At 46.3% G+C, this 27,675-nt stretch overlaps 1 protein-coding gene across 1 annotated transcript; it reads left to right on the plus strand.

Annotated features, from left to right (window-relative positions):
• On the plus strand, positions 1-26,879 carry B3GNT2 (UDP-GlcNAc:betaGal beta-1,3-N-acetylglucosaminyltransferase 2). Its single transcript, XM_023202045.2, has 2 exons — positions 1-266; positions 25,432-26,879. Exon 2 carries the CDS (start codon positions 25,441-25,443, stop codon positions 26,632-26,634), a length of 1,194 nt encoding a protein of 397 aa, XP_023057813.1. The 5' UTR covers positions 1-266; positions 25,432-25,440; the 3' UTR covers positions 26,635-26,879.
• Positions 26,880-27,675: the final 796 nt, after the last annotated feature.

Here is a 27,675-nt window from a genome sequence, read left to right on the forward strand (position 1 = left end):
CGCTCCGGGCGGCTGCTGCGCCTGGAACCGGAGCGGGGAGTGAGGCGCAGCGGCAGCGGCGGCAACAAGTGCCGGAGGCCAGCAGAGCCGAGCCAGAGCCGTCCCTGCCGCCGACGCTGCCGGGCCGCCCGTCCGGGGCGCCGCGCATGGAGCGTGAGCTGCGGCGGTCCCCGGGCTGAGCCGCGCGGAGCGGCCGGGACGTGGATGTGGCCGCGATCTCCCGCCCTTGCCCCCGCCCCGCCGAACTGGAGCTGTTCCCGGACAAGGTAGGGCCCGGGCGGCGAGCACCCTCCCCGGCTCCCTCCCCGCTGCCCTCTCCCCGCCAGGCCCCTCTACCGGTCCCCTCCCGCCTCCCTGCTCTCCGGCTCCGCCCTCCGGACCCCCTACCACCCCCGCCCGGTTCCTCTCCGGTTCCGGCTTCGTACCCGCGCCCCGGTGGAGGAAGCCGTCCCTAGGTGGCTTCTGCCGCATTTAAGCCTCCCCTACCTTCCCGCCGTCCCAGCCACCCAACCCCAGTCCAGAGGGAGAGAGGGACACCGCCCGCTGCGGGGCTTGGGAGCCTCCCAACGCATTCCGTGCCCACCTCGCCCGGGAGCCCGGGGACCTTCCCCCTCCCCGCTGCACCCCAACTTCCGGGGGATCCGGCGCCGGGGCGATGCGGGCTTTGGCAAGGGGCATCTAGGGCCGGGCCTCATCCGGGGCGCACGGGCATTTCGGGGAGGGGGACGCGCGTGATTCCTCGCTCGCACCCTCGCACCCCACCCTCGCACTGCGCCGGCCTCCCGTGCCGCATGGGGAGATCAGGTGTTTTGTGAGCCAAAGAGCCGCCGGCAGCCGCTCCCCACCCCCAACCTCTGCCACTTCTGTCTCCGGCTCCCCCAAAACTGGTTTCTGCCAAACTTAGGGAGAATCTTTCGCTTTGACCTTTAAAAAAATATTCCACGCCGCCTGCGTTGAATGATTAACCAGGCTGCTAGCCCGAGTCGTGGGGGTGGGGTGGGGCGGGGTGGGGTGGGTGCTGCCAGGCCAGGAGCGCCTGAAGCCGGACTCTGCCAGACACCCCTCGTGGGAAGGTGGGCGTGGGGGGCCCTGCCACGGCTGCGGGCGCGGGGCTGGCGGCTACTCCAGCACGGCAGGCGGACCCTTCTGAAGGCGATAAACCGAGTCACCTGGTTAATTTCCAGGCCATGGTATTTGACTCTGGGGCTGGGGAGCCGCAGAACTCCCTGTCCCCGCATCAAGTGGAGGAGCAGTCGTGAAGCTCCCCACAAGTGTTACAGCGTCGAAGCTCATCTTTAAAAATACGTACGTTTATAGCCTGGGTTGGCGAGGAGGCGCTCTCCTACCCAAAACGTAGGGGTGGTTTGTTGAGTGTACTTAGCTCACAGGTGCCTGAGCTGTATCCCCCGTGGCCGCCTCAGCCACCCCAACTTCGCAGAAAGATTATTTAGAACAATTAAACCATATTCTTCTGCCCTTCTCTTGTTGGAACCCTACCGTAATATCTGATTGCGAAGCCAGTTGGTGAATATAGAATTCTACTTGTTAAAACAAATTCTTCCGGTGTAATTATTTGTGCCCCTGGAGGTGGTAAACGAAGTGGCCAACAGGGCCAGGACTGGGAGTGGAAAGGCGGGGACCCTGGCCGAGCCAGTCCCGGGGCTCCGGTGCCGGCTTATGGTCGCACACATGCGGATCTGACAGTTGACCTGGAGGGAGGACCGGCAGGGCAGGGCAGGGCGGTCACTTCCCACTGACCTAGCTCCTGCTCCTGGTTCTTTTGAGTAGAGAGTGGTTAAGCCTGGAGGAATTTGGGAGAGTTTTACTCAGAGTCCTTGCGTTTTTAAACCAGATTAGTTTATAAGAACGGAGAAGTGCAGGAGCCCCATAGGGCTGTACTTGAGTAATTTGAGTAATCATTTTCCTCCCTGCCCAGCCTTTACAAATGTGTTTATCATTAGATCTTCTGTTTTTAGTTCGGAATATTGCTTTTTCTCCCTACAGCAAGAGTTCACTGTTTTTCATTTAGTTTTTGTGCAGATGACATTTGTATGACGAAGGCCTAATTCTCTGTGAAACTGACCAGTTCTCACCCTTACCATTCATTAGACTTGATTCTGCCACATTTAGTTCAGTGATCTTGGGCAAGTTATTTTTCACCTGAGCCTCATTTTACATATCTGATGGTAGTGTCTGCTCTACAAGATTGTGTCTGAGGACAAATAGGATGTTTGTCAAAATCCTCGCACTGCACCGGGAAAGTTAAGAAGTGCTTAATAAGTGTTGGTCATTGCTGTAATCAGTAGAGAAGTTCCTCCTGGCATCGACTTCCCCTTACCAAAAACAGTAACCCTGTGGTAGCCGTTTAGATTTGCCTGAGACTGAAATCGGCCATATTTGGCAGATGCACATCAGAAGATTCTTGAAACCTAAGTAATGAGGTAGTATTTTGAGGCAAATAAACATGATTTGCTTGTTGTTCAAAAATTATGAAGTTTTTTCTGGGCTTCTGGTGAAGGGCTGAGTAAATGAAGGGTTTGTAGTTTTGAAGATTTTCTTGTTTTAAAGAAGTCAAGTTTTAGGTTTCTGATACACCAAAGTTAGGCTGCAAATCGCAAAGTGGAACTGATAATTCATAGTTGATTTTCACTATACTGTTCAAATGTGTGGTTTTTTTTTTTTTTAAATAGTTGCATTAGTGAGGCATTGTTGGTATAAGCTAAGATGTTCTGGAGAGAAATATGTGGGACTTTGTCAGCTGATGCAGGGATAAAAGAAAAGGCGAATCCTCTGTTTCTCAAACTTTGAAACTTAGCTTAAAAAAATTTTTTTTTGAAATGGAGTCTCACTCTGCCGCCCAGGCTGGAGTGCAATGGCGCAGTCTTGCTCACTGCAACCTCTGCCTCTCGGATTCAAGTGATTCTCCTGCCTCAGCCTCCCGAGTAGCTGGGATTACAGGTATCCGCCACCACGCCTGGCTAATTTTTGTATCTTTGTAGAGACGTGGTTTCACTATGTTGGCCAGGCTGGTCTCGAACTCTTGACCTCATGATCCCATCCGCCTCTGCCTCCCAAAGTGCTGGGATTACAGGTGTGAGCCACCACGCTCGGCCTTAGCTTTAAATGTTTTCTAGCAATGCTGGGGTTTCCTGAAAATCCTAATTTAGGAATGCTGATCCACAGCTGTTAATGTTCCTGACATACTGGGTCAGTGCTTTTCATTCTTTCTAACTTGGTTAATGGATGCAGTATCTGACTCTATTTAGTTTTCTGTATTTTTTTTTTTTGACGGTTTTATTGGAAAGTCTGTTAGAGACTTTAAAAAAAAAATGCCTATGGTTACTTTTATAAACATTGAGATCTTGAGATCTTGCAACTAGGATAATACTTGGTTATGTAATCTATTGCAACATCCCTGATGGTGGTACATACATTAACAACACTGAAAGGTTCTCATAAAGGCCTTTTGGTCTTTTATGTAAGTGCCCAAGGGAAACTAAAGTCATTTGGTTGCTTGGTATTTTTGGTGTGTACAGAAGATTAAAAGATGAATTAAACTAGACTCTGAAGTGGTAAATGTTTCCTGGCTGCATCCAGTAAAGAAAACAGCACAAACACCCAAAAGTTGTGGACCCAGCTGTCTTTTTTTCTCCACTCTCTAAGGTGGGATTGCTGTTCCTAGGTGCTTGCCAAATATGTCTGCAAATTAGAGTGAATACATTCCTCTCTCTGGAGAGACAATTACTGTTTGAATAAGAGGTGTATGTATGTGTGGGATAAGGTTTTGGGAGAATTGATGTAACGATTTCATCATCACTCACTGGTAAGAAGGCTTTGCCAGGCTGAACAAAGCTTCAAGGAGAACTTGATACTTGGTGGAGAATTTATGAGGGCTTGTGTGGCACAATTACTTTGCTGCTAGAAAAAGTTACTTGTACTGAGTTTTCTATTTGTTACAAATTTTAAGAATTGAGATTTTGCCCTCTGTGTTGCCCTGTGAGTATTAACGACCTCTGCCTACCAGCTTTGTCTTTTTGTCTTGTCTTAATTTTTGTAACAAAATTCAGATGTCTTTTGAGAGTCATAACATGTATCTTGTGCAATTTTAGCTTTAGGTATTTTCATATATAACTTTAAGAATATGTTACACATTATTTTCTGTGCATCTGTAAGTTAAATTTAAAAAAACATTTTCTGATGTGGCTACAGAGGGGGAAATTCCCAGTAGCCAGGAAATTGATATGTTTTACTTTTCATTCTGTGGCATTTTAAAACTAAGGGTTCAAGTGTCTTCATTCCGATATGAGTAGGATGTACTGTGCTTACCAGAATGTTTGAAAAAAGTTGATAATCCAAGGTAATCAATTCTAGCATGTGGCTAGGTTCTGTCTGAGTGCCATGTGATGGTTTAGTGGTTAAGAGCATAAACTTGGAGTCCATAAGATGAGGATTTTTTTTAACTTCATGTATAACATGCAGTAAAGTGTGAGAAGTGTTAAGCATGAGCTCATGTATGTAAGCTCTCAGATTAATAAACATTTTCAGTACTGCAGAAGGTTCCTGTGCCCATGTCTTGTCTGTGTTCCCACCTTCTCACCCTGAAGGAACTGTTATTCTTTCTTATATCATCATAGATGTGACTTCTATCATCATAGATGGGTTTTACCTGTCAAACTTAATGTAAGTGGAGTCAGTCATGCAGTGTGGCATGTAGTCTTTTGTGAAATAGACTTGAATTCTATTTTTACCACTTCCTGTGTGACTATGGACAAGTTATTTAATCTGAGTCTCAGTGACGTATGGGAATGCCTAAAGTTAAAATTACACGAACTATTTCAGGATAAATTTTCTCAGTTGTAAAATGGGGAAGATAAAGCCCGATGTCAGATTAACTGGGGAAAGTGATATAAAGCTACCCCTAAAATAGCTAGCATTGTGCCTGACTGCAGTTTCCTCTTCCCCTTTTTATTTCTTTAACTAAAGCAACTAGATCTTTTGTGTTTAAATGAGCTATTTCATTAGCAGTTCTGTAGGTGTTTTATTGAAAGAAGACAAATCTTTATGTAATACTTTGTTGATATAGCTTTAGCTTTAAGATGTATTATTTGTTAGTTGATTGCCTATTTTTGACATTTCCTCTCTAAAGACAGTCATTGAAATGTCCCATCAGAGCTGTTTGTCCACCTGTGTAACATGAGCTAGGATGCAGTGATGAGAACTGGTCTATGGTTGATGATGGAGCTGTGGAAGAGTTTAGTTTGGGTAAAGAGTCATCGATAAGTGCCCAAGATGCTCCCAATATCTGCTTTGTTTAGTGAAATAATTATTTCAGAGGTGAAAGCACAGGACCAATTATTTTAATTGCTTGCTTCAGACAAGCCACTTAAAACATTTTCAACTCTTGTAATCTTACCGTGTAAGTGGTATTACATAATTCCATGGCCTCATGTCTCCTTGTTTGGTACTTTTCATTTTTGGACCCATTCTTCAAATGTCAGTTGGGTAGTACTTGGCATTCTTTCTAAATGACTTTCATTAGATGTTTATTTAGAAAAAATATTCAGGGTACAGTAAAGGAAAATAATTCCACCCTCTCTCACCACTATAACTACAGTTAACTTGATGTGGGTCCTTCTAAGTGCTTGTTTCTTCTTTTGTGCACTTCCAGAATGACCTTGGGAAAAACATACTTCCAGTACTTTTACGGAAATTTAAAACGGAATATGGGCCTGCTTAGGGATGTCTAGCAGAGAAGGCAAGAGTCTTGGCAGGCTTCAGTTCAAATCTGTCCACACTGTGGTCCCTACTGGTGGTTGAACCTTTGTTAGTGCTGAGCAGACAGTCCCCCGAGGCTCCATCAGAGGGTCCCCTGGTCTCCAGATTACAGTAGCCAAGATGGAAAACCTGCCCTGGAATACTTCTCCCTTAAGACCTCAAGGTGTTTGGCGAAGTGGGCAGTTTGTTCTCCGACTGAACATGCATTGATTGAGCACTTGGTGTATGCCTAGCACTGTGCTTGGCCTGTGCATGTTCATAGATGGGTCAGGCATGATTGCTGCCCTCAGTGGGCAGTGTGGTGGAGGCAGCCAGGAACTGGTAAGATTGCCTTGGTAGAGGTGTAAGCAAATTACGTGTTGGAGGCAGCCAAGAAAGGCTTCTTAAGGAGGTGGCCTTTGGGCTTGGTCTTGAAGGATGTGGATAACATTTCAGGGGCAGAGAAAGGAAGGTAGAAGTGCTTAAGGGATTGTAGGCTGAGAAAACAGGACACAAGGGAAAGGCTCATAGAGGTCTTTTGGGGAAACAGCAGGTGATCCCTTGGGTTTGGAGTGCATGGTGCTTAGAAAGGTGTAATAGGCCATGATGCAACCTCGGGAATCGTGCAGAGATGGGGCAGTTAATAGTTACGGAGGTAGTGAGGAATCAGTGAAAGTTCTTGTGGTCAGGCGGGAGAGAGACGGTGTGCTAACAAGTTATGGCCGGGCTTGCGTTGAGGAAGATGGGCTTGAGCGTGAATGAGGCTAGCCTGACCCGGGGCAGGTCATTGCAGTCCCTCTGTTCTCTACTTCCCATTTGCCCCCTACCAGTCTCTCAGAAAGAAGCTGGAGGGATCCTTTAAAAACTGAAATGACTTCTCTACTCAGAATCCTCCAGTAGCTCCCTGTCTTCAGAAGAAAGCCAGAGTTCAGATGTCACCTACTAGGGTTGGTGATCTGCCCTTCTATCCTCTCCGACCTCGCTTCTCCCGCTCATTTCACTCCAGGCACAAGGCCCCCCGCTTTCCTGCCTCTGGCCTTTGTGGTGACTGCTCCCCGTGCCTGGAACTATCCCTCACCTCTTCTCCGAGAAGAGAGGCTTTCTCTGATCACCCTGCATAAGGCAGCCTTTCCTTAACCCCTGTGCAGTGCTTCATAGTTCACCTAAGTGTTTATCAACCTTACAACAATCAACTCTGACTTGATTCTTTGCTGCCTGTTTTCAATACTGCTTGGTTTAAGTAGGCGTTTGATATTTGAGTTAGGCCACTTCATTAAAATTAGTCTTAGTACAGAGGAAACTGAGGGCTCAAACCAGGGCAGGGACGGTACAAGATTGAAATGTGTGTGTGTTTTATTTGGAAGAGGTGGGAGAGAGAAAAAGACTCATGGTGGGTGTAAAGGAATTTGGAAACCAATTACGGGAGGTTAGGAGAAGGGCCATGACACAGGTACATTGGGGCATTTTTTAGCATATGGGATATGGGAGTCTGTGGTGATGTCTAGGGCACAAGAATACGGGGTAAGGGAAAACCCAGCAGTAGACTTGGGCTCAGAACTGCCGAGAGAGTCCATTTTGTGGGATGGGGCCAAGGAGCAAAAGCTGCCAAGATGCAGGAGAACCCTGGGGGTTCCTGAGGTTGGGGTGGGGTAGACATGGTGGCCAGCAGTATTGGGTACCCTAGAAAGTCAGGAGGGTGCAAGGACTGTGGAGATTCTAGAAGGTGAGGGGGATTGGGAGGGTCAAGGCAGGACAAATGGGCGTGACAAGGAGCATGTGCCTGGAGCCATTGGAGAGGGGAGAGGCTCAAGATGGGGGAAACAGTGGAGATTGCTATTGGTCCAAGACCCCAGAAGCAGCAAGAGCTGTCACAGGGAGTGGAGATCTGGGAGTTGGGGGGTTGGGGACTGGCTGATGTGGATGGAGAACTTGAAAGTAGGTTTTGGTCCCAGAGCTGACATCAAATGTCTTTGTAACTATGGCAACCTACTTAGCTTCTGTTTCCCACCTCCCTGCAAAATAGCATGAAACCTGCACAGCCAACTTCACATGTTTATTATTGGAATCCATTGAATTCATGAATATGAAAGTGTTAATACTCTGGGAAGATACTTCTTTGGACCCTAAACTTGCTGCAGTTTATTTGTGCTTCAGAATCTCCCCCGTCCCCACCCCCACCACACACACACACACACAGAGTTTCCCTCTTGTTGCCCAGGCTGGAGTGCAATGGCATGACCTTGGCTTACCGCAGCCTCAGCTTCCCGGTTTCAAGCAATTCTCCTGCCTCAGCCTCCTGAGTAGCTGGGATCACAGGCATGCGCCACCACGCCTGGCTAATTTTGTATTTCTCCACGTTGGTCAGGGTGGTCTCGAATCCCCAACCTCAGGTGATCCGCCTGCCTGGGCCTCCCAAAGTGCCTGGAAGAAATTTTTAAAATTATTTTCTTTGAGAAGCACTTAACATCCAACTGGTTCTCCAAAGTACTTCTTTTTTGAGTCTTGATCAGGGAATAACACAATTGTGGGGAGTTTTATGTGCACATGTGTGTTTTTTAACCCTTCAGGTCTGGCTCTAGATTGTTCACTGGTAAGCCGGATGGTATCTTCAGATTCAAATATATTTGTCTAATAATGAAAGGGTCAAAGTGTTACAAATGCTATCCTTTCTAAGCAGTCAACATTTGGAACTAGTGAGATGTGTTTTTACCTTTATTATTCTGTGGTTGTATTTGAAGCTTTTTTATAAGGAACTTAATGTAACTTTATTCTTGAGATGTAGCCATTATATTTTTCTTCTCTTCCTTTACCACATAAGGAATTATTTTCTTCAAATCAACTTAAAATATCTCTCATGAATACTCCTATTTTTAACTGAATGTTTCTTTTTTTCTAAAACTTTTATTCCTCAAAGTTCTGATGGATCGTCTTTTTTTAACTCTTTATAATGGAAATTTTGAAATCACTGCAGATACAGAGAATATCATGAAGCTTCAGGTAGCCACCAGCAGCTTCAGGGTGATGATTCTCTATTTTCATCTCTACCCCACTCACGACTAGGGGCCCATGGGCACCATCCAGAGAGAGATCACACTGGACCACAGAGGGGGCAGCCCTCAATTTAGAGATAGTGGAGGCTTGGGGGAGAGGGTTGGACGCCCCCAGGGAGAGTGAGACGCAGACCAGGGGAGATTTGGAAGCCCGAGGCACTGGGATTGCTGTGGTCCCTGGTCCCTCCACATATGTGATCACCTATGCAGAGACTCGCTGAAAACTGAGGTGAAACTTAAGTTTTACTCGCTTAAAACTTAAATTGCTTGGTAAAAGAGGCCCAGTTTCTAAGCAGTTCAGTAGGGTGCCCACACATTGAGCAAGCATATTCTCTTTTACTGTGGCCACAAAAACTTTTCTTGGCAGGTGGCCGGAGAAAGCTATGTTACTATTGCACTTCTTTAAATACGGAAACAAGTCTTGGTTGAAGGCCTGAGTGATGCCTCCTCTTTTATAGAACACTTGGATAAAAGGCCAAGTGTTGTTATTTTTTTGAGGATATGTATTTTAAAATGTATATGGTTTATTTTGATATTTAAAAAGAAACAACTTGAAAACAACAGTCCTGAAACACTCGTCAGTAATGTGTTGGGATTTAACGTGCCTTTGAGAAAGGGAGAAGAGGCGGGACAGGAATCCGAGACAGAGCAGGGAGCTGGTTTGCTTGTTTGCCACCTTGCTCTGAAGTTGCCACCCAGGGTCACTCGTCGCTAGAAGTGTTGTCCTCTGGGAGGAGGATCATCTCTGACTGGAGAAGAGGCAGCATCCCAGAGGGAGCCCCCAATTTAATGGGATGCTCAGTGTGAGAGGAGGGGCGCTGGCACTTAGTGGCTGGGTGCTGCGGGTGGGGCCTGTCAGCCCTTGGCTGTCATTTGCCACTTGTGGGACAGGCTGCTTAGTTCCAGCCTCCCGGCTCCCCTGGAACCATTTCTCCTGGGAAGCATCGAAGCTGAGAGTGGATTCCAGGCGATGAGGGCTTGGTACTCCTTTTGGGGGTTCCTGAGTGCCAGGAGGAGAGGATGAAATCCATGGACTTGGGGAATCGAGGCTGTCCTCATGGAGGAGGAGACAGGATTTGAACCTGGGCCTTCAAGGATGGAGGTAAGGATGGAGAGAAACAAGATAAGGGACGTCTTAAGCCAGGAGAAGCCAGGCTGAGCAGAGGTATGAGTGGGGAGGACAGTAGTTGTTTTTAAGGGGTGCTGGTGGTCATGAAAGTTTGTCGAGTACCTGTTGGAAGTGAGGTAGATCAGTGGTCCCCAACCTTTTTAGCACTGGGGACCAGTTTTGTGAAAGATAGTTTTCCACGGACTTCAGGGTGGGAGGACATGCGAGATGGTTTCGGGATGAAACTGTCTCACCTTAGATCATCAGGCATCAGATTCTAGTAAGGAGCATGCAACCTAGATCCTTGCATGCGCAGATAACAATAGAGTTTGCCCTCCTATGAGAATCTAATATCAAGCTGATCTGACAGGAGGCAGAGCCCAGGTGGTAATGCTTGCAGGCCTGCCCACCGCTGCTCACCACCAGCTGTGCGGCCCATTCCTAACAGAGCATGCACCACTAGGGGTCCGTGACTCGGGGTTTGGGCACCCCTGCCATAGATGATTTTTTTTTTTTTTGACACAGAGTCTCTCTCTGTCTCCCAGGCTGGAGTGTAGTGGCCGGATCCCCGCTCACTGCAAGCTCCGCCTCCCGGGTTCACGCCATTCTCCCTCCTCAGCCTCCTGAGTAGCTGGGACTACAGACGCCTGCCACCTCGCCCAGCTAGTTTTTTGTATTTTTTAGTAGAGACGGGGTTTCACCGTGTTAGCCAGGATGGTCTCGATCTCCTGACCTTGTGATCCACCCATCTCGGCCTCCCAAAGTGCTGGGATTACAAGCTTGAGCCACCGCGCCCGGCCCATAGATGATTCTTTATGCCAGGGAAAATAGTGGATTGAATTTGATTGCCCGAGTGCTTAATATTAAAGTGCTTATTTTAACATTTAAAATTTCCGCTTCTCTCTGTGTGGCCTGTTATCACAGCAATGGAACTAAGTGGTGGGGAGTGGTGTACTTTTGAAAGTCGATCTTACGAGTTTGAGAGGGGTCATCTTTAAATTTTATAAATTGGTCATTGGTTGAATTCTTGCGCATTTTACTGTGTAAAATGACAGTAATCACTTTATCATACCTATGTGAAAATAGTTTCCTTTTCTGCATATGTGTCTGTAGACATGTGGAGCCCACATAACAGATAACAGATCTCCCCTCCCTTCCCCATCTCTGTACACCAAGACTGCCAAGACAGGGCTGATGGCCTACTTATTTCCAGAAGCACTTGTACAAGGTCACTTTGATCACTTAGTTTATGTAATGGGATTCTGTTTCTAGTCCAGTAAATGTAATTTATGCTTGTACGTTTCTATTAATTTTTAATTGCCTTCTTTCTCACCTCCCCCATCTCTGAGGCCTATGTTTGTTTATAGATTAATTGTATGTATTTCTTGAGCCATGTTTTTAGGTGATGTACTGCCTTGAGATGACACCACGTAATTCTGTCTTGAGTGAGGCCTAGAGGGGAAATCTCGGGAATTGATAGATGCTTAGGATACTTATGCTAGAGCAGTGTTTAAAATGTGTGATCAAAATGGTCAAAGAATACAGAATGTCCTTAGATTAGGTCCTGGTTCCTTTACTGTCCCTCCCCTTGTTCTCAAATTGTGTGTTGAGTGGTAGGCACTAGAGATGCAGTAGTGAATATGGCCCATTCTGCCCAGAAGTCCTTGGTGTGTCAGACCTGTTAATCACACTGTGTGCTAAGTCAGATAAATGTGGGTGAGGTGGTGTTGACAGCAAGGGGGAAGTAATAAAAGCAGCCAAACCTGGGTAGGGACAGTGGGGTGGGAGGAAGAGGTGATGCTTTGGCTCTTTTTTTGTTTGTTTGTTTGGAGTCACGGTCTCTCTATTGCCCGGGCTGGGCTGGAGTGCAGTGGTACGATCTCACTGCAGCCTGCTCACTGCAGCCTCTGCCTCCCGGGTTCAAGCGCCTCAGCCTTCCTGGTAACTGGGATTACAGGCATGAGCCACCACACCCGGCTAATTTGGGGCCATTTGCTCTTTTTTTTTTTTTTATGTTGATAGCCCAGAATGGAACCTACAGACTGTGAGAAAAAGACTTTCTTACTAATGATAATTTTGACTGCTGGACTCCCCAGTCCCCTGGGACACATGGTAGAAATTCTGGTTCTCCTCCCCAGGGCAGCCTTGGGCAAGGCTCTGTCTCCCTGTGCCTTGGTCTCCTCTGCTGTAAAAGAGGTACTAGAGTGGATGGTCTGTAAGGCCCTGGGAAAGAAATTCTTGGAGCTTCTTTCTGGTAATGAAATTGGGTCGCAATCTGTGTATGAATTCGTGTGCATGTTGTTGAAAAAACAAGTAGAAGAATGAGGTAAGCCAGGCGTGGTGGCACACTTGTAGTCCCAGCTACGAGCTGGTGGCTGAGGTAAGAGGATCACTTGAGCCCGGGAATTCAAAACCAGACGGGGCAACACAGAATACAGGCAGACCCTTTACCCCCCACACCTCAACTCCCCACACCTCAACTCCCCACACCCCCACTCCCCACAGCCCCACTCCCCACACACACCAAGAGTGAGATGGTACAGTTGGTGGATAACGCTGGTTCTTTGATCCCTTTTCTGCCACAGGCTCTTCCTCTCAGAGCCAGGAGAGCTGGGGTCTGGAGCAGCCTTGTGCCACTTTCCCAATCCTGTGGCAGGTTGTAAAGCTGTGTTGGTTTCCCTTCACTTCAGGCTGTGATGCTGGAGGGAAGGAAAGGCAGATTTTCTTCACCTGTAGCCGGCTCTGACAGGTGTTTCAAGATGAGGCTAGTTTAAGCCCCAGCAGTCTCTCATCATTTCATATGAATAACTAATTAAAACTAACTCATCACAAAACATAGCTGCAGGGGATTCTGCCTACGGTGTGGAAGTATTACCAGACCAGGGCCCCTGGATATGTTAACCCATTGAGTGGTTCCCAAGCGGCCATTTTGTTTACATTATTACTTTCTCTTATCAATTTGGGAAAAAAAAAAATTCAATTTCCCGTGGCTCTCCTTGGAATGGCTTACATCTTCCTGGGTGGGTATCCACAAATGCAATAATTTTGGTACCTTAATTTTTTAAAAGTACAACCTTATTCGGAGATTCTCAATCCTCCTGGAGCAACAGTGTTGTGTGGTAGAAAGTATAAGAGATTAGACCCAAGGTTGGGGCCAAAGTCCAAACGCTGGCTCCACCCGGATTAGCTCTGTGACCTCAAATTAAGTGCCTCAAGTTTTTTAGCTTGTTGTGAAGATTAAATGAGATGAGAACATCCCAGCGTTAAAAATGGGCAAAGGGCATGGGGGAGCAGGAAGACCAGGAAGGAAGCATGTGAAAAGATGGTGCCAATTAAAACAGGGAGATGTTCCTTTTTGGTAAAGATTAAAAAGGAGGATGGTGGCCGGGTGCGGTGGCTCAGACCTGTAATCCCAGCACTTTGGGAGGCTGAGGTTGGCGGATCACTTGAGGTCAGGAGTTCGAGACCAGCCTGGCTAATATAGCGAAACCCCCGTCTCTACTAAATAATACAAAAATTAGCCAGGCATGGTGGTGGGTGCCTGCAGTCCCAGCTACTTGGGAGGCTGAGGTAGGAGAATCGCTTGAACCTGGGAGGCAGAGGTTGCAGTGAGCTGAGATCGTACCACTGACTCCAGCCTGGACAACAGAGCGAGACTCCATCTAAAGAAATAAATAAATGAATAAAAGAGGAGTATAGTATTCACTGTCAGTGTGGATGACTCCGTGCTTTTGGGTATACAATGAGAGGATAAATCAGTCTGACCTTTTAGATGGGAGGTTAAGGGTGAGAGTGAGGGGGATAACTTGATTCTCTGCTAACTGACTTTAAAATGTTGGGTTCCCTTCGTAATGTTTCCTCCGGAAATAACCAGATGATATGCCTAGGTCGGTGTTTATGTATTTTCAGTTACAGGAAAAATCAGAAACAACTCATAATCTCATTGATTAGCAATTGGTAATGCAGTTGGGTTGGGTGGCTCATGCCTGTAATCCCAGCACTTTGGGAGGCCGAGGCAGGTGGTTCATTTGAGGCCAGGAGTTTGAGACCAGCCTGGGTGACATGGCGAAACCCCATCTCCACAAACAATACCAAAATTAGCGAGGTGTGGTGGCGTGCCTGTAGTCCCAGCTACTCAGGAGGCTGAAGTGAGCTGTCGGGGATCGATTGAGCCCAGGAGGTTGAGGCTGCAGTGAGCTGTGATTGCGCCACTGCACTTCAGCCTGGGTGACAGAGTAAGACCCTATCCCCCCCGCTCCCCCCAAAATTTGATAAGGCAAATCACATCTACCTGTATTCTGTCCGAGGTGAGTTAGAGATCTGATGACAGAAGACAAACCACTCTTCCCCCTGTGAACTGAATCTGCTTTAGAGAAATTAAGTCTTTGGGACTACAAAGCCAACTAAAGTTGTAATCATGGGCATCCAACTTGGAGTTCTTCATTTTTTCCCTTATTTCATGTTCCTATGTGATGTGGTCAGTTTTCTGTTTTAAGTAGATGGGATATGAAAGAAAGCACATTGCTCTGGTCCATCCAGCAGCAACATTTGTCCACTTAGCCGCAGCTTCACTGGCCGCCTGGTGAGCTAGCCACCTGATCTTTGTCCTGAGCACAACCCTAAGCTGCTCTGGCCTAGGGTATGCGTTGATGTGGCAAGCTCCTCCAGAGGGAGGCCTCTTCGCTCCGGGTCCAGCAGCACCCGATGACTCCCTGTGTGTGCCCCTCCTTCCTTCTGCCTGCTTGACTGTCTATATACTCAGCCTTGCTTGCCTGCACCCTAGAGGATTGCTCCTGCTGCTTGGTGACTGTGGGTGAGCTCTGGCCTAGGTACCCAGGAATTTTTCTGCCATCTATACTTTCTTCAATAAACTCAGAAAAACCCCCTGCCCTACCTAATTTTGGGAGATATTTTTCATCTGTTCCAGGGCATCCTTTAGATTGTTATTCCATCTTTATAGTTACTCATGTATCATATTTGTTGTATTTAACTTCCCTTGCTTAGATTACTGCCTGGTTTCTACCTGCTAGTTGAACCCAGACTGAAAAACATTCTGTGCAGCTCACCTAAGCAGGCAGAAGGATGAATCAGAGAGAAGTCTTTAGAAATTTCTCTGAGGGCTCACTGAGAGCCTGCCAGAGTACACTTGCTTGTACACAGGTCCTAGAGGTTGGAGTGGAAGCATTTACCAAGCCATGTACAAGCTCTTACTAAGGGCTTCCAAAATGCATTAAGCTCCCCGGGAAGGGACTGCTTGCATTCCAGCATTTCTTTTCTTTTCTTTTTTGTTTTTTGAGACGGAGTCTTGCTCTGTTGCCCAGGCTGGAGTGCAGTGGCACAATCTCGGCTCACGGCAAGCTCCATCTCCTGGGTTCACGCCATTCTCCTGCCTCAGCCTCTCAAGTAGCTGGGACTACAGGTGCCCGCCACCGCACCTGGCTTATTTTTTGTATTTTTACTAGAGATAGGGTTTCACCGTGTTAACCAGGATGGTCTCAATCTCCTGACCTTTTGATCCACCCGCCTTGGCCTCCCAAAGTGCTGGGATTACAGGCGTGAGCCACTGCACCCGGCCCCAGCATTTCTTTTCTAAAATGACTCAGCTGGGGTAACATGAGGAGACCTCATCTCTACAAAAAAAATTTAAAAATTAGTGGGGTGTGGTGGTGCATCCCAGCTACTCGACAGGCTGAGATGGAAGGATTGCTTGGGCCTGGGAGGTTGAGGCTGCAGTGAGCCGTGATCGGGCAACTATAGTCTAGCCTGGGCGACAGCGGAGACCCTGGCTCAAAAACAAAAAATGATTGTCCCACCTTAGGTAAGTAGATGCCCCCGGGTTGGAAATCTGTACTAAGGATCTTCCTCTAGATAGGCTTACCATGACTGTCATGGCCTTGTAGGTAACAATTGCTAGAGGTCCATCCCTCTCCAGAAAGGAGGTAGAGATGCCCCATTTTGGGATACGGTGCAGGAGGGATAACAGGTCTGCTGCGGAGGAAGATGGCACCCTCACCCGGAAGCCCTGCTGAATCCCACACACCTGCACTGCTGCACACCCATGTGTCTCCTGCCTTTGGTGGTCTGGAGCTGGCTGTGGGAAATGAGGGGGCAGCTGTACTTCTCACACCAGTTTACCTCTTCAGATCTTGTCCCCACCCTCACGTCTAATACAGAGTCAGCACTGCTGAAATTCTTGTCTCCCCTAAGGTCTAGCAAGTTCTTTAAATGTTTCTGTTACCCTTTAGTTCTTAATAAGTGAGAGTTTTGTATAAATATGTCTGTAATTCAGCACACGCGATTTTTCCATTGTCATCTCTTAGGAGAAAGGGTGTATATATATTTAATTAATCTGGTTTCTACTGAACACTGTGTTCAGTAAACTTGTCCGGATGACCAAAGTGTCTGTTCCTTTAGCAAATGCTGGGGGAGTCTCAGGTACCATATGCTGGAGTGTAATGGTGGTGCAGTGTGAAGACCTTAATTGTGGAGGGTGTCCAGGTAGAGGCATCCTGACCAGGAGCAGGCAGCCTGACTCCTGGGCAGTGAGGCTGGTGTTTAGGCTGGGGCATACCCTTGGGCAGGAAATCTCTTAGAAGAGAGAGAGAAGCGATAAAGCCTTGAGTTCAACCTCTGGGAATGGCGAAGAAAGGAGTTCTAGAAAACAACAGACACGTAGCTAGAGTTAGGTTCTCAGGGAGCAGTAGCATATTGGTGGTGGTCTGGGGGAACTGGGGGAACAGCATGAGCAGGGAGGGTGTGTCCAGGGGACTGAAGACTTGGGAAACAGGACATATTTGGGAGCATAGTGGGAAATGAGGCTGTAGGCTATTGCAGGCTCTGTGGAATAGAGGAAAGATGAGGAGGGAGCTACCAGTGGCATTATAGAAGTAGGAACCCAGGACCTGGCTCCTGGCCGAATGCTCAGAGCAGGAAGCAACTTAACGTAATGTGGGGTTTTCACCAGGTGCCTGGGAACTTGATCCATTGCACAGAGGGGCCTGAGGAAGAGGGACTCCGTAAGGCATGTGGAAGCTAATATCTGGAGTTAGATGGTTGACCCGTGAACCCTCCTTTTGGAGGTGATGCTCATGGCATTGGATGGATGAGTTTGTAGAGAGAAGACTTACTAAAGAGGCAGTGAAGGACGGAACTTTGAGAAATGTGCTTCTTTTAGGGTTTGATGGAGAAGGCAGACCTCTGAAGAGCTATTGGAGGTTGTATCATCCCATTTTACAAAGGAGAAAAGTGAGGCTTAGAGAGGTTGGGTAACTTGCCTAAGGTCACACAACCAGTAGGTAACATAACCAGAATTTAATCCTGGTCCTCTCATTCCAGATGCCAAACTGGTTTTCCAGTCTGAAAATGAATCTGGGACATCTCCATCCTCAAACATCTGCTACCCTTATTTTTAAATCACATAATCTGAGGACCTAAAACCATTTTCAGTTTTACTAAAGGCAGGGCAGGATGGCCTCTGGGAAGGTTAATTCCCTTCTCCTTTTTTCCCAAAAGTTCTGTATGTGTTTATTTGAAGAATACATCTGGTGGCTAATTTGATTTGAAATGATGAATATCATTTGAGAAAATCGGCCACACCGGGCTTTTGGGGGGACTGTAATCAGTGGGGACCAGAATGTGTCCTGCCAGATGCTTTGATCTATAATGTCGCCTGTGGGGCTGTGTAGGTGAGTAGATTCATTATAAATATGCTTCCCTTTTAATTTTGAACATGAAGGCTAAAAGTAATGGCTAGGAATCAAATTGCTTTAATCTAGCTGACAGTTGTTCGGTGACTTAGACTGGAGAGCAGAGGCAAACCACCAGCTTAGTGCCAGCCTCTTGGTGAGGGAGTCTGGGGAGTTCTGAGGCTTCCTTGCCCCCGCGAGAACCCAAGCCAGGCCTCCTTCTCCAATCAAGGAACAAGCTCTAGCTGTGACCCAGCTCTTCTGGTCCCACTGAGCTGCTCCACTCACACCCTTATCACCCCACCATCTGCCAGCAGTGCTGGGAGCTGTTCTCTCCCCTAGAGCCACTTAGCTGCAAACTGTCTCTGTCTCTGTTTACCCAAGCAAAACCTGGAAAGGGCTGGCAAGGACCAGGCAACAGATGGGATAGCCAGAGAGGTGAGGACTTAGGTAAACCACTCTTGCCAGACTCCCAGATGTGGAGGGGGAGGGCAAAGGGCAGAGTAAACATGCTCCTCTGGTCTCACGATATGACGGGGGGCTTGGGCTCTTTCCCTCTGAGGATTTGTGTGTCCTGTTTGAGCAGCAAAGTGAGCAGGAACCAGGATGCCCCCTAGACATGGAGGCTGCTAGCTCTGACACTCCTGGGGTTTAGTCAGAAGCTTGGATTTCCAGCCCCTTCTCTCAGCCTGAGTGGGTGGGGGTGACTGGTCGTTTTATTTCATGGTTACAAGGAGGCCTTGCTTTTCTTTCATCCTTAATCTTGGTAGTAGGAGAAAGTGCAGGGCAGTCTTGGCACAGGTCTTGGGTCTGGCTTGGACGTATTGCTCGTTCTAGCCCTGGCTGGTTACTGTCGGGCATCTCTTTAGCTTGCCTGAGCCCACTGGTGGGGGACTCAGACCCTGCCTGAGTTCTGGGAGAGAGTCCTCATGGCTGTTGGTGGCCACATTCAAATGTTTTCTGGCCAGCAACTTTGCTTCAGTGCTACAGGGCTCTCAGAATTGAAGGGAACCTTTTTAGGGTTATTGGGTTCTGCAATTCCCAGTCTAGTGTCTATGAATGAAACATTGGAATTGTTTCAGTATTTGAGTCCTAAGGAAAATAGCCTGTGTGGGCTAAGTAGGTATTGAAGACCTTTGCTTTGGTCAGAGTTAAAGTAACTGAAGGTCATCTCATGTGGATGCGTGGGAGGGAGGCCTGCGGGAGGAGGGATCATAGCTTCTGATTTTTATTATTATTTTTATTTTAAGAGATAGGGTCTCTGTCACTCAACCTGGAGTACAGTGATACAATCTCGGCTCACTGCAGCCTGGATCTCCTGGGTTCAAGCAGCCCTCCCACCTGAGCATCCTGGGTAGCTGGGACCACAGGTGCATGCCACTATGCCCAGCTAATTTTTTTTTGAATGTAGACATGGAGTCTTGCTGTGTTGCCCAGGTTGGTCTCGAACTCCCGGGCTCAAGCAATCCTCTCACCTTGGCTTCCTAAAATGTTGGGATTACAGGCGTGAACCATGGTGCCCAGCCCATAGCTTCTGATTAATAGAACAGTAGGACAATAGGAAAATGGGTGCCTTTGAAAACGATGGTTTTGCATGGAGGTTAAAAACAAAAACAGAAACAAAAAAACCAGCCTCTTAGCCAAGAAACTAAGGTCTTGAGAAATTGGCTTCCCCAGGGTCATGTAGAAAGTCCACGTGAGTCACTGTCTGTTTTCACAGCTTGGTCATCTTTCCCATGTTCCGGTGCAATGTGTAGAAGAAACCAGAACTAAACGGCCTGGGCGCAAGCCCTGGTTCCATCACTTACTGGCTGGGAACCTGGGACTCTCAAAGCCTCATTTGTTCTCATTTTCTTTTAGGAGAGAGATGAATGGAGGCTGCATTTTGCCCAGAGTGTAACCTGTAGAGTCACTAATGTTACTTAGGATAGTATACTGCCTCCCACATCTGATTGTTGACTCGTAGTTTTGTGGGTTAAAATGTATAAATATAGAGCTTTTAAAAAATTATCTCTAAGAGGATTACCGTGGAAAATAAGCCCCAAATCCCTTCAGTTCCTGCAGTCATAACCCTGTGCAGCAGCATTTGCTTCTGTGATTGTGTGATGCTTGAAAAGTCACACTCTGGAGCTATCATTGCCTGGGTTTGAGTCCCGGCTCTACCATTTACCAGCCGTGTGACATTGGACAAGTTCAGTTACTTGTCCATCCACCCCGTGTCCCCCACCCCATGCCTCAGCGAAATAAGTAGTGGGAGTTTAGAGTATCTGCCTCAAAGGATTGCTGGTGCCTGGGACATACTTGTTAAGGCAGGTGTGTTCATGTTTCACTATTTCATGTAGGAGCCCTTAGGAGGTGGCACAGGCACAAGGGAAGGTGTGCAGGTAATAGGGATAGGTGTTGTGACAGAGCCTCTATGCAGCACTGCAGGGGTCGAATACAGCAATGCTGGCACAGGCCGGGGTGGGCTGTGGAACAGGGAACCCCGCATGGGGCTGTGTGCTGTGTCCCAATCCCTAGCGTGCGGAAGAGGCTGCTTACCGGGCAGACAGTTGGGCAGCGTTAAAGGATGTGAAAACACCCTCTCATCCCACCACGCTGAATAAACCCACTTTGTTTTTGTGTGGTATTTTATCTAGATTGTCACATAGTTTCGGCATCATGTCTGTACTGTTTTGTAAGCCATTTTTCAGCTAAGGGTTTCTGTTATACTGTCTTTCTAAATATTTTAATTTCATTAAACAAAACCAACAGAAGTTTGAAAACTGTTCCGTCCCTGTTGGGGACAAGGTAAAAAGCTAAAGTCGCTTTGTGTTTGTATATGGGGTTTTCTCTTATTTCTGTTACAATAAAAAGTCTGTGTTTCACAGCAAGAGTTTATAACATCTTCCCCCAGCTTTGGGGTAAGTTTTCTTAAATTCTTCTTACGCAATGTAACTTCCTGCTGAAGAAAGACATTGGAATTGGGTTTTCTGTCTGCGATGGGAATATTTAGTCAGATATTTAGAGAGCGTTTTCCCACAGATATTTTTATGGGGGTCACTGCTTTATCTTCCCTTCCATGAACTTGGCTTTGTTCTAAGAGCCTACTAGAAGCCGAGTTCTCATGCAAGACACTGTGCTCAGGTCACAAGTGCACGATGACATTTAATCTTGATGGAAATGTGCAGTTGAGAATCTTGTGTTTTCCACCACCTTCTTCAGATTGGCTTGAAAGAAATACCCTTTAGCAAGTAATGGGAAGAGTTGCCTCAAATTGAGCCTTTGGGAATCTTCAGTCTTTTACAAGAAAGGCTGATCTGTTTCCTGAGGGGGAACTGGGAGCTCCTAGGTGACCCCATTTCCCTTTCTTTGGAGCCTCTTAGTAACTATCAGTGTACCATGATCCCATGCCATAGTCAGCCTGTGGGACTTCGCTGTTGACCTGGACCAGGTAACTAGAATGTGGCTGAGCCTCATAGAAAAAAGAAGAGATCCAGAGAGTCCTGGATTGGGATCCAGAAAGCGGTCTTGTCTAAGCCTTGTCACTGAATTCTTCCATAATATTCAGGCAAATCATCAGTCCCCTCTGAGCTTCCATTTTCTCCTGGTAAAGTGGTATCCCGTCTGCTTCCCTTAGGGGGTGAGAATGAGAAATGAGCAGGAAAATGGCCTGCGGGCTGGAGGCCTTGAGCACTTAAAGGTGAGAGTGGTGTTCCCGGGAAGGCCATTGATTAGTCCCTGTGTCTTGAGCCAAGGTGATATGAGAACTGTACCTTGGCGTGGCCTTGATTGAGGAAATAAAAGGCTGAACTGTAGCAGGTGAAGCTGGAAATCTTGCCAGGGATCAGCATGCTTATTCCTCAAAGCATCCTCAAAAGAAGGATTGGTGTTTTCCGTGATAGAGGCTTCAAGTGGTTGTGGTTGGATTCCAGTTATTCATGGCCTCCCCTATAATCTAGATGTATAAACTTGTTAAATTACCTGGAGTCATTTTTACATATTATTCACCCTGTATCTTCCCTAGGAGAATTAGCTCTGGAAGTTTACAACCTCCTGTGTAAAGTACTGTGCTTCCCTTTTTTCTTCCCTAAGCTGTCCTCTTTTACTCTAGAAATTTTGGTGAAGGTCTATTAATGTTTTAAATCCCTTTACTGAGTTAAATTTTTCCGGGTATTTAGCTGTTCATAGTATGTGCTGTTTTTTCCTGAGTAGTCTTGCTCTGTCGCCCAGGCTAGAGTGCAGTGGCATGATCTCGCCTCACCGCAACCTCAGCCTCCCGAGGAGCTTGGACTACAGGAGTACACCAGCATGCCCAGCTACTTTTTTGTATTTTTAGTAGAGGCAGGGTTTTGCTGTGTTGGCCAGGCTAGTCTCAAACTCCTGGCCTCAAGTGATCTGCCCACCTTGGCCTACCAAAGCAAAGTGCTGGGTTTACAGGTGTGAGTCACTGTGCCCAGCCCCTTTGCAAATTTTTTTCTTTGTTGTAGTTTTTCACCACCATCACATATTTCCCGCTGGCCCTCCTTCCAGCCTAGGAAGGGCCTGAGACCTAGAGACAGCAGTACTGGGTCAAGGGCTCACTTTAGCATTAGGAGAATTGTCCCAAGTTAGAACCTTTTCTTTTTGAGAAGTATTTGAGAAGTAACTGGAGTTATCACTGAAATCTCCAAAGGTATGAGGTTAGATTTTTCAAGAATCGTTTCGTGGGCAGGGGACCAGGAAGTGGGTGCCGTTGATTGGCTGCAGATGCAATCAAGGCCATGTGCTGAGTCTGGGGGGGGGTCGGGGGAGTCACCAGTCTCTAGTCTGGGTGGGGTAAGTCTGCAAAACATCTCAAAAGACCAATCTGAGGTTCTATAATAGTGGTGTTAACTACAGGAGCACTTGGGGAAGTCAAAGATCTGCGGCCGCGTGACTCCTGAGCAGTAAGGGATTATAAAAACTGCTTACATTTTATTAGCAGAATTCAGGCCCCTCTCAATCCTAATCTTGTGACCTTTCATTAGCCTCAGCCCCCTGGACAAGGAAGGGATCAGTTTTATGGAGGGACGGTTACCATCTGTGCTTCCAAGTTAAACCATAAACTAAATTTCTCCCGTGGTTAGCTTGGCCTATGCCCAGGAATGAGCGGAGACAGCCAGTCTGTGAGTGTAGACGCAAGATGGAGTCAGCCATGCTAGATTTCTCACTATCCATAATCTTTGCAAAGGTGGTTTCAGCAGTAGCGAATACAAGCAACCAGATTAAGATCTACTAGACAGATCTTTAGAGACAAACAATAGCTTGTGAATTCCTTGTTGATCTCATCTGGGCTCTCTAATATGTAATCGTTTTACAGCATTCTCAGCATGACAGATATTCTTCTACTTTAGTACTGTTTGTTAGAATCCAGTGAACCTAAAAATCTTCTTTTAAAAAGCAAATACTAGATTAAAATAGTCACAAAACTTTCTTCTAGAGGTTGGAGAAGTGTAGCTACCTTTTGGCATGGTACAGTCTTGGAATCTGTTTGCCTTGGCTGGTATTCCAGTCTGCCCTTCTTTAAATGTATACCTCCTCAGGTATAAAATGGGAATGAGTAATAGTACCTAAGGATAAATTCCCAGTTGAATTAACCTGATAAGAAAATCTTCAGCTCTTTATAGAACATTGCCATGCCAGTTTTTTGGGCTGTCTTTTAATGTCACCTTGGCTTAAATGTTTTCTTATATAGGCCATCCATGTCAATAGTGTTAGAACCTGGGATATCCCCAGCAAACCATCTCATTACTCATTCTTTATTCTTCCATTGCCCACAGTCTGAAATCCTTTGATATTTCACTAAAAGAGCATTTATATTTCCCTTTTTCTTTTTGCTACAAACAATAGATATCTTAAGTATACACTTTAGGTTTTGACAAATGTATACATCCATGGAGCCTTCCTCAGGATCAAGACCTACATGGTACATTTCTGTACCCCAGGAAGTTCCCTCCTATCCTTGTCCAAGCCCACCACCTCCATCACTTTCAGATTTCTAGAACCTAAATTAGTTTTGGCTGTTCTTGAAGTTATATAAGTGAAAATTTGGGTCTGGCCTTCATTCACAATGTAATGTTGTAATGTTTCATTCACTATAGTTTCCCTTTCTGTTGCCAAGGGGTATACCATTGTATGCAGATGCCACAGTTTGCATCGGTTCTGTTGATGATACTTGGGCTGTTGCCAGTTTTTGGCTATTGGGGTAAAGCTGTCCTGAATCTGCTTTCATTTCCTCTCTCTGAGATGCTCTGTGGTTCCGTGTCTCCTGCTTCCTAGCCCTGCAACCCTGGGCAAGTGTCTTAATCTCTCTGCTTGGGTTTCCTCATCTGTAAAATGGTAGGTTGGAAAATAACTCGGGGTTGGGACTAGCATTAAAAAAAGAGAGATAGGGTCAGACACGCCTATAATCCCAGCACTTTGGGAGGCTGAAGTGGGAGGATCACCTGAGGTCAGGAGTTCGAGCCTAACCTGAGCAACGTAACCAGTCCCTGTTTCTACATTTTAAAAACTTGAAGTTTTTCAAATGAAATAAAACTTGAGAGTGAATGACACGGAACTGCACACAGTGCATCATACATGTAAATAGAGTTTTGTGTGTGTATGTGTATACTAAACTGTAAAATGTATTTGATATGACTTAGGCAAATCGGTTTGCCAAGCACTGTATGTGCCTTTGTAAGCGAAGAAGTGGAACTCTCCTGAGGTTATTTAGTAACAGGTATTTCTAGCTTCAGCATGTCTAAAGCAATCACTTTCATAGTGCTTGCTGTGAGCCAGGTACTATTTTAAAAGCTTTCCATGATGAAGGGGTGGCCTGCCCCTCCACACCTGTGGGTGTTTCTCGTTAGGTGGAACAAGAGACTTGAGAAAAGAAATAAGACACAGAGACAAAGTATAGAGAAAGAAAAGTGGGGCCCAGGGGACCGGCGCTCAGCTTACAGAGGACCGGCGCTCAGCTTACAGAGGACCCACACCGGCCCCGGCCTCTGAGTTCCCTTAGTATTTATTGATAATTATCTTTACCATCAAAAAGATAAGGGAGTGGCAGGACAATAGGATCATTTTAGGGAGAAAATCAGCAGTAAGACATATAGATAAAGATCTCTGTGACATGAATAAGTTCAAAGGAAAATGCCGTGCCTTGAGATGCATATGCAAACATCTCCATAAACCTTTTAGCAGCATTGCTCCAGCAAGTCCCACCTTATTCCTAAAGGCGATTTTCTCCTTGCTCAGTAAACAAAGCATACAATCGGGTTTTACACGGAGATGTTCCATTGCCCAGGGACGGGCAGGAGACAAATGCTTTTCTCTTACTTGAGATTAAGAGAATGGTGATGACCTTTAACCAGCAAGCTGCCTTTAGGCACTTGTTTAACAAAGCACACCCTGCACAGCCCAAAATCCCTTAAACCTTGAGTCACCACAGCACATGTCTCTTGCAAGGACAAGGTTGGGGGTAGGGTCACAGATTAACAGCATCTCAAATACAGAAGAAAATGGAGTCTCTCATGTTTGCTTCCTTCTATATAGACAGTAACAGGCTGATCTCTCTTTCTTTTCCCCACACATATAACAACATACACTCCTCACAACCATCCTTTGAAGTGGACTTGATTCCCATTTTATATATGGAGAAGCGGAGACATGGACTATCCCACTTGCCCATGGTCACAAAGCTGGAAAGGAAGGGCCAAGATTTGAACCTAGGCAGTGCAAGTGTAGAGTCTTTGCTGTAAACCACTATTCCTGGGGAGACAAGTAAAATAAATTGTATGTGCAAATGCATATTGATAGTTAATTGATGCAATACTCCACCCCTTTATTCCAGATATGAGAAATGAGTGTTGGACGTCGAAGAATAAAGTTGTTGGGTATCCTAATGATGGCAAATGTCTTCATTTATTTGATTATGGAAGTCTCCAAAAGCAGTAGCCAAGAAAAAGATGGAAAAGGGGAAGTAATAATACCCAAAGAGAAGTTCTGGAAGATATCTACCCCTCCCGAGGCTTACTGGAACCGAGAGCAAGAGAAGTTGAACCGGCAGTACAACCCCATCCTGAGCATGCTGGCCAACCAGACGCGGGAGGCGGGCAGGCTCTCCAATATAAGCCATCTGAACTACTGTGAGCCTGACCTGAGGGTCATGTCGGTGGTTACAGGTTTTAATAACTTGCCAGACAGATTTAAAGACTTTCTGCTGTATCTGAGATGCCGCAATTATTCACTGCTTATAGATCAGCCGGATAAGTGTGCAAAGAAACCCTTCTTGTTGCTGGCGATTAAGTCCCTCACTCCACATTTTGCCAGAAGGCAAGCAATTCGGGAATCCTGGGGCCGAGAAAGCAATGCGGGGAACCAAACCGTGGTGCGAGTCTTCCTGCTGGGCCAGACACCCCCAGAGGACAACCACCCCGACCTTTCAGATATGCTGAAATTTGAGAGTGACAAGCACCAAGACATTCTTATGTGGAATTACAGAGACACTTTCTTCAACTTGTCTCTGAAGGAAGTGCTGTTTCTCAGGTGGGTAAGTACTTCCTGCCCAGACACTGAGTTTGTTTTCAAGGGCGATGATGATGTTTTTGTGAACACCCATCACATCCTGAATTACTTGAATAGTTTATCCAAGAGCAAAGCCAAAGATCTGTTTATAGGTGATGTGATCCACAATGCTGGACCTCATCGGGATAAGAAGCTGAAGTACTACATCCCTGAAGTTGTTTACTCTGGCCTCTACCCACCCTATGCAGGGGGAGGGGGGTTCCTCTACTCCGGCCACCTGGCCCTGAGGCTGTACCATATCACTGACCAGGTCCATCTCTACCCCATCGATGACGTTTATACTGGAATGTGCCTTCAGAAACTCGGCCTCGTTCCAGAGAAACACAAAGGCTTCAGGACATTTGATATCGAGGAGAAAAACAAAAATAATATCTGCTCCTATGTAGATCTGATGTTAGTACATAGTAGAAAACCTCAAGAGATGATTGATATTTGGTCTCAGTTGCAGAGTGCTCATTTAAAATGCTAAAATAGATACAAACTCAATTTTGCATAGAAAGGTGTATTTTGAATAGTTTCCATGTTGTGTTCTCACATTAGAGTAACTTCTATATTAAACCATGAAAATTGCCTTTACGAGTGATACCCATTTGAGGGCCTCTAAACCCTTCAATGTGGTACTCACGTGAAGAGGGAAAGTGGAAGATGGTCAATTTTTTACGGATAATATGGCAGGGTGATTGGTTCTGATCTTACCGGCTAGTGGTCATTTTTGAAAAACTTGTACCCTCTTATCTGAAATCATGTTTCTGGAATTTGACCATTTTAAGTTATTTTGCTTGCCCTCTTCTATAATATTCCTACTTCTCATAATAATGACTGATTTATTTGTAATTCAGGTGTTTATAAACATATCGGCTACAAAGACTTTGTTAAACGTGATCCGGTGATTTTTGTGAAATGGAATTATGTTTATTGTTATGGGATTTGGGTAAATTTTAAATTGTCCAGAAAACTGAACTTTCAGTTGTCAGTTATGGAATTCAGTTTTTCAATTGTGGAAATTTCCTGCTACCCAAACAGTATTTTCTTTCTTTCTTCTTTTTTTTTTTTTTCCGAGACGGAGTCTCGCTCTGTCGCAGGGGCTGGAGTGCAGTGGCCAGATCTCAGCTCACTGCAAGCTCCGCCTCCCGGGTTCACGCCACTCTCCTGCCTCAGCCTCCGGAGTAGCTGGGACTACAGGCGCCCACCACCTCGCCCGGCTAGTATTTTTTTTGTATTTTTTTTTAGTAGAGACGGGGTTTCACCATGTTAGCCAGGATGGTCTCGATCTCCTGACCTCGTGATCCACCTGTCTCGGCCTCCCAAAGTGCTGGGATTACAGGCTTGAGCCACCGCGCCTGGCCCCCAAACAGTATTTTCGTGTGTTAATTAATTTTGCAAAATAAGAATCATTGTGTGACACTCATCTAATTTATCTTGTTGTGATCTTATGGTCATAATAAGGAGAAAGAGGATTTAATTTTTCTTGTATTTGTTTTGCTGGGTGGTATCATAGTCTAATTTTAGT

This window comes from Piliocolobus tephrosceles, chromosome 15 (genome assembly GCF_002776525.5).
Source record: "Piliocolobus tephrosceles isolate RC106 chromosome 15, ASM277652v3, whole genome shotgun sequence".
NCBI lineage: Eukaryota > Metazoa > Chordata > Mammalia > Primates > Cercopithecidae > Piliocolobus > Piliocolobus tephrosceles.

Coding starts and splice junctions, on each gene's coding strand:
- B3GNT2 (XM_023202045.2), top strand. CDS start 25,441: ATGAGTGTTGGACGTCGAAGAATAAAGTTGTTGGGTATCCTAATGATG.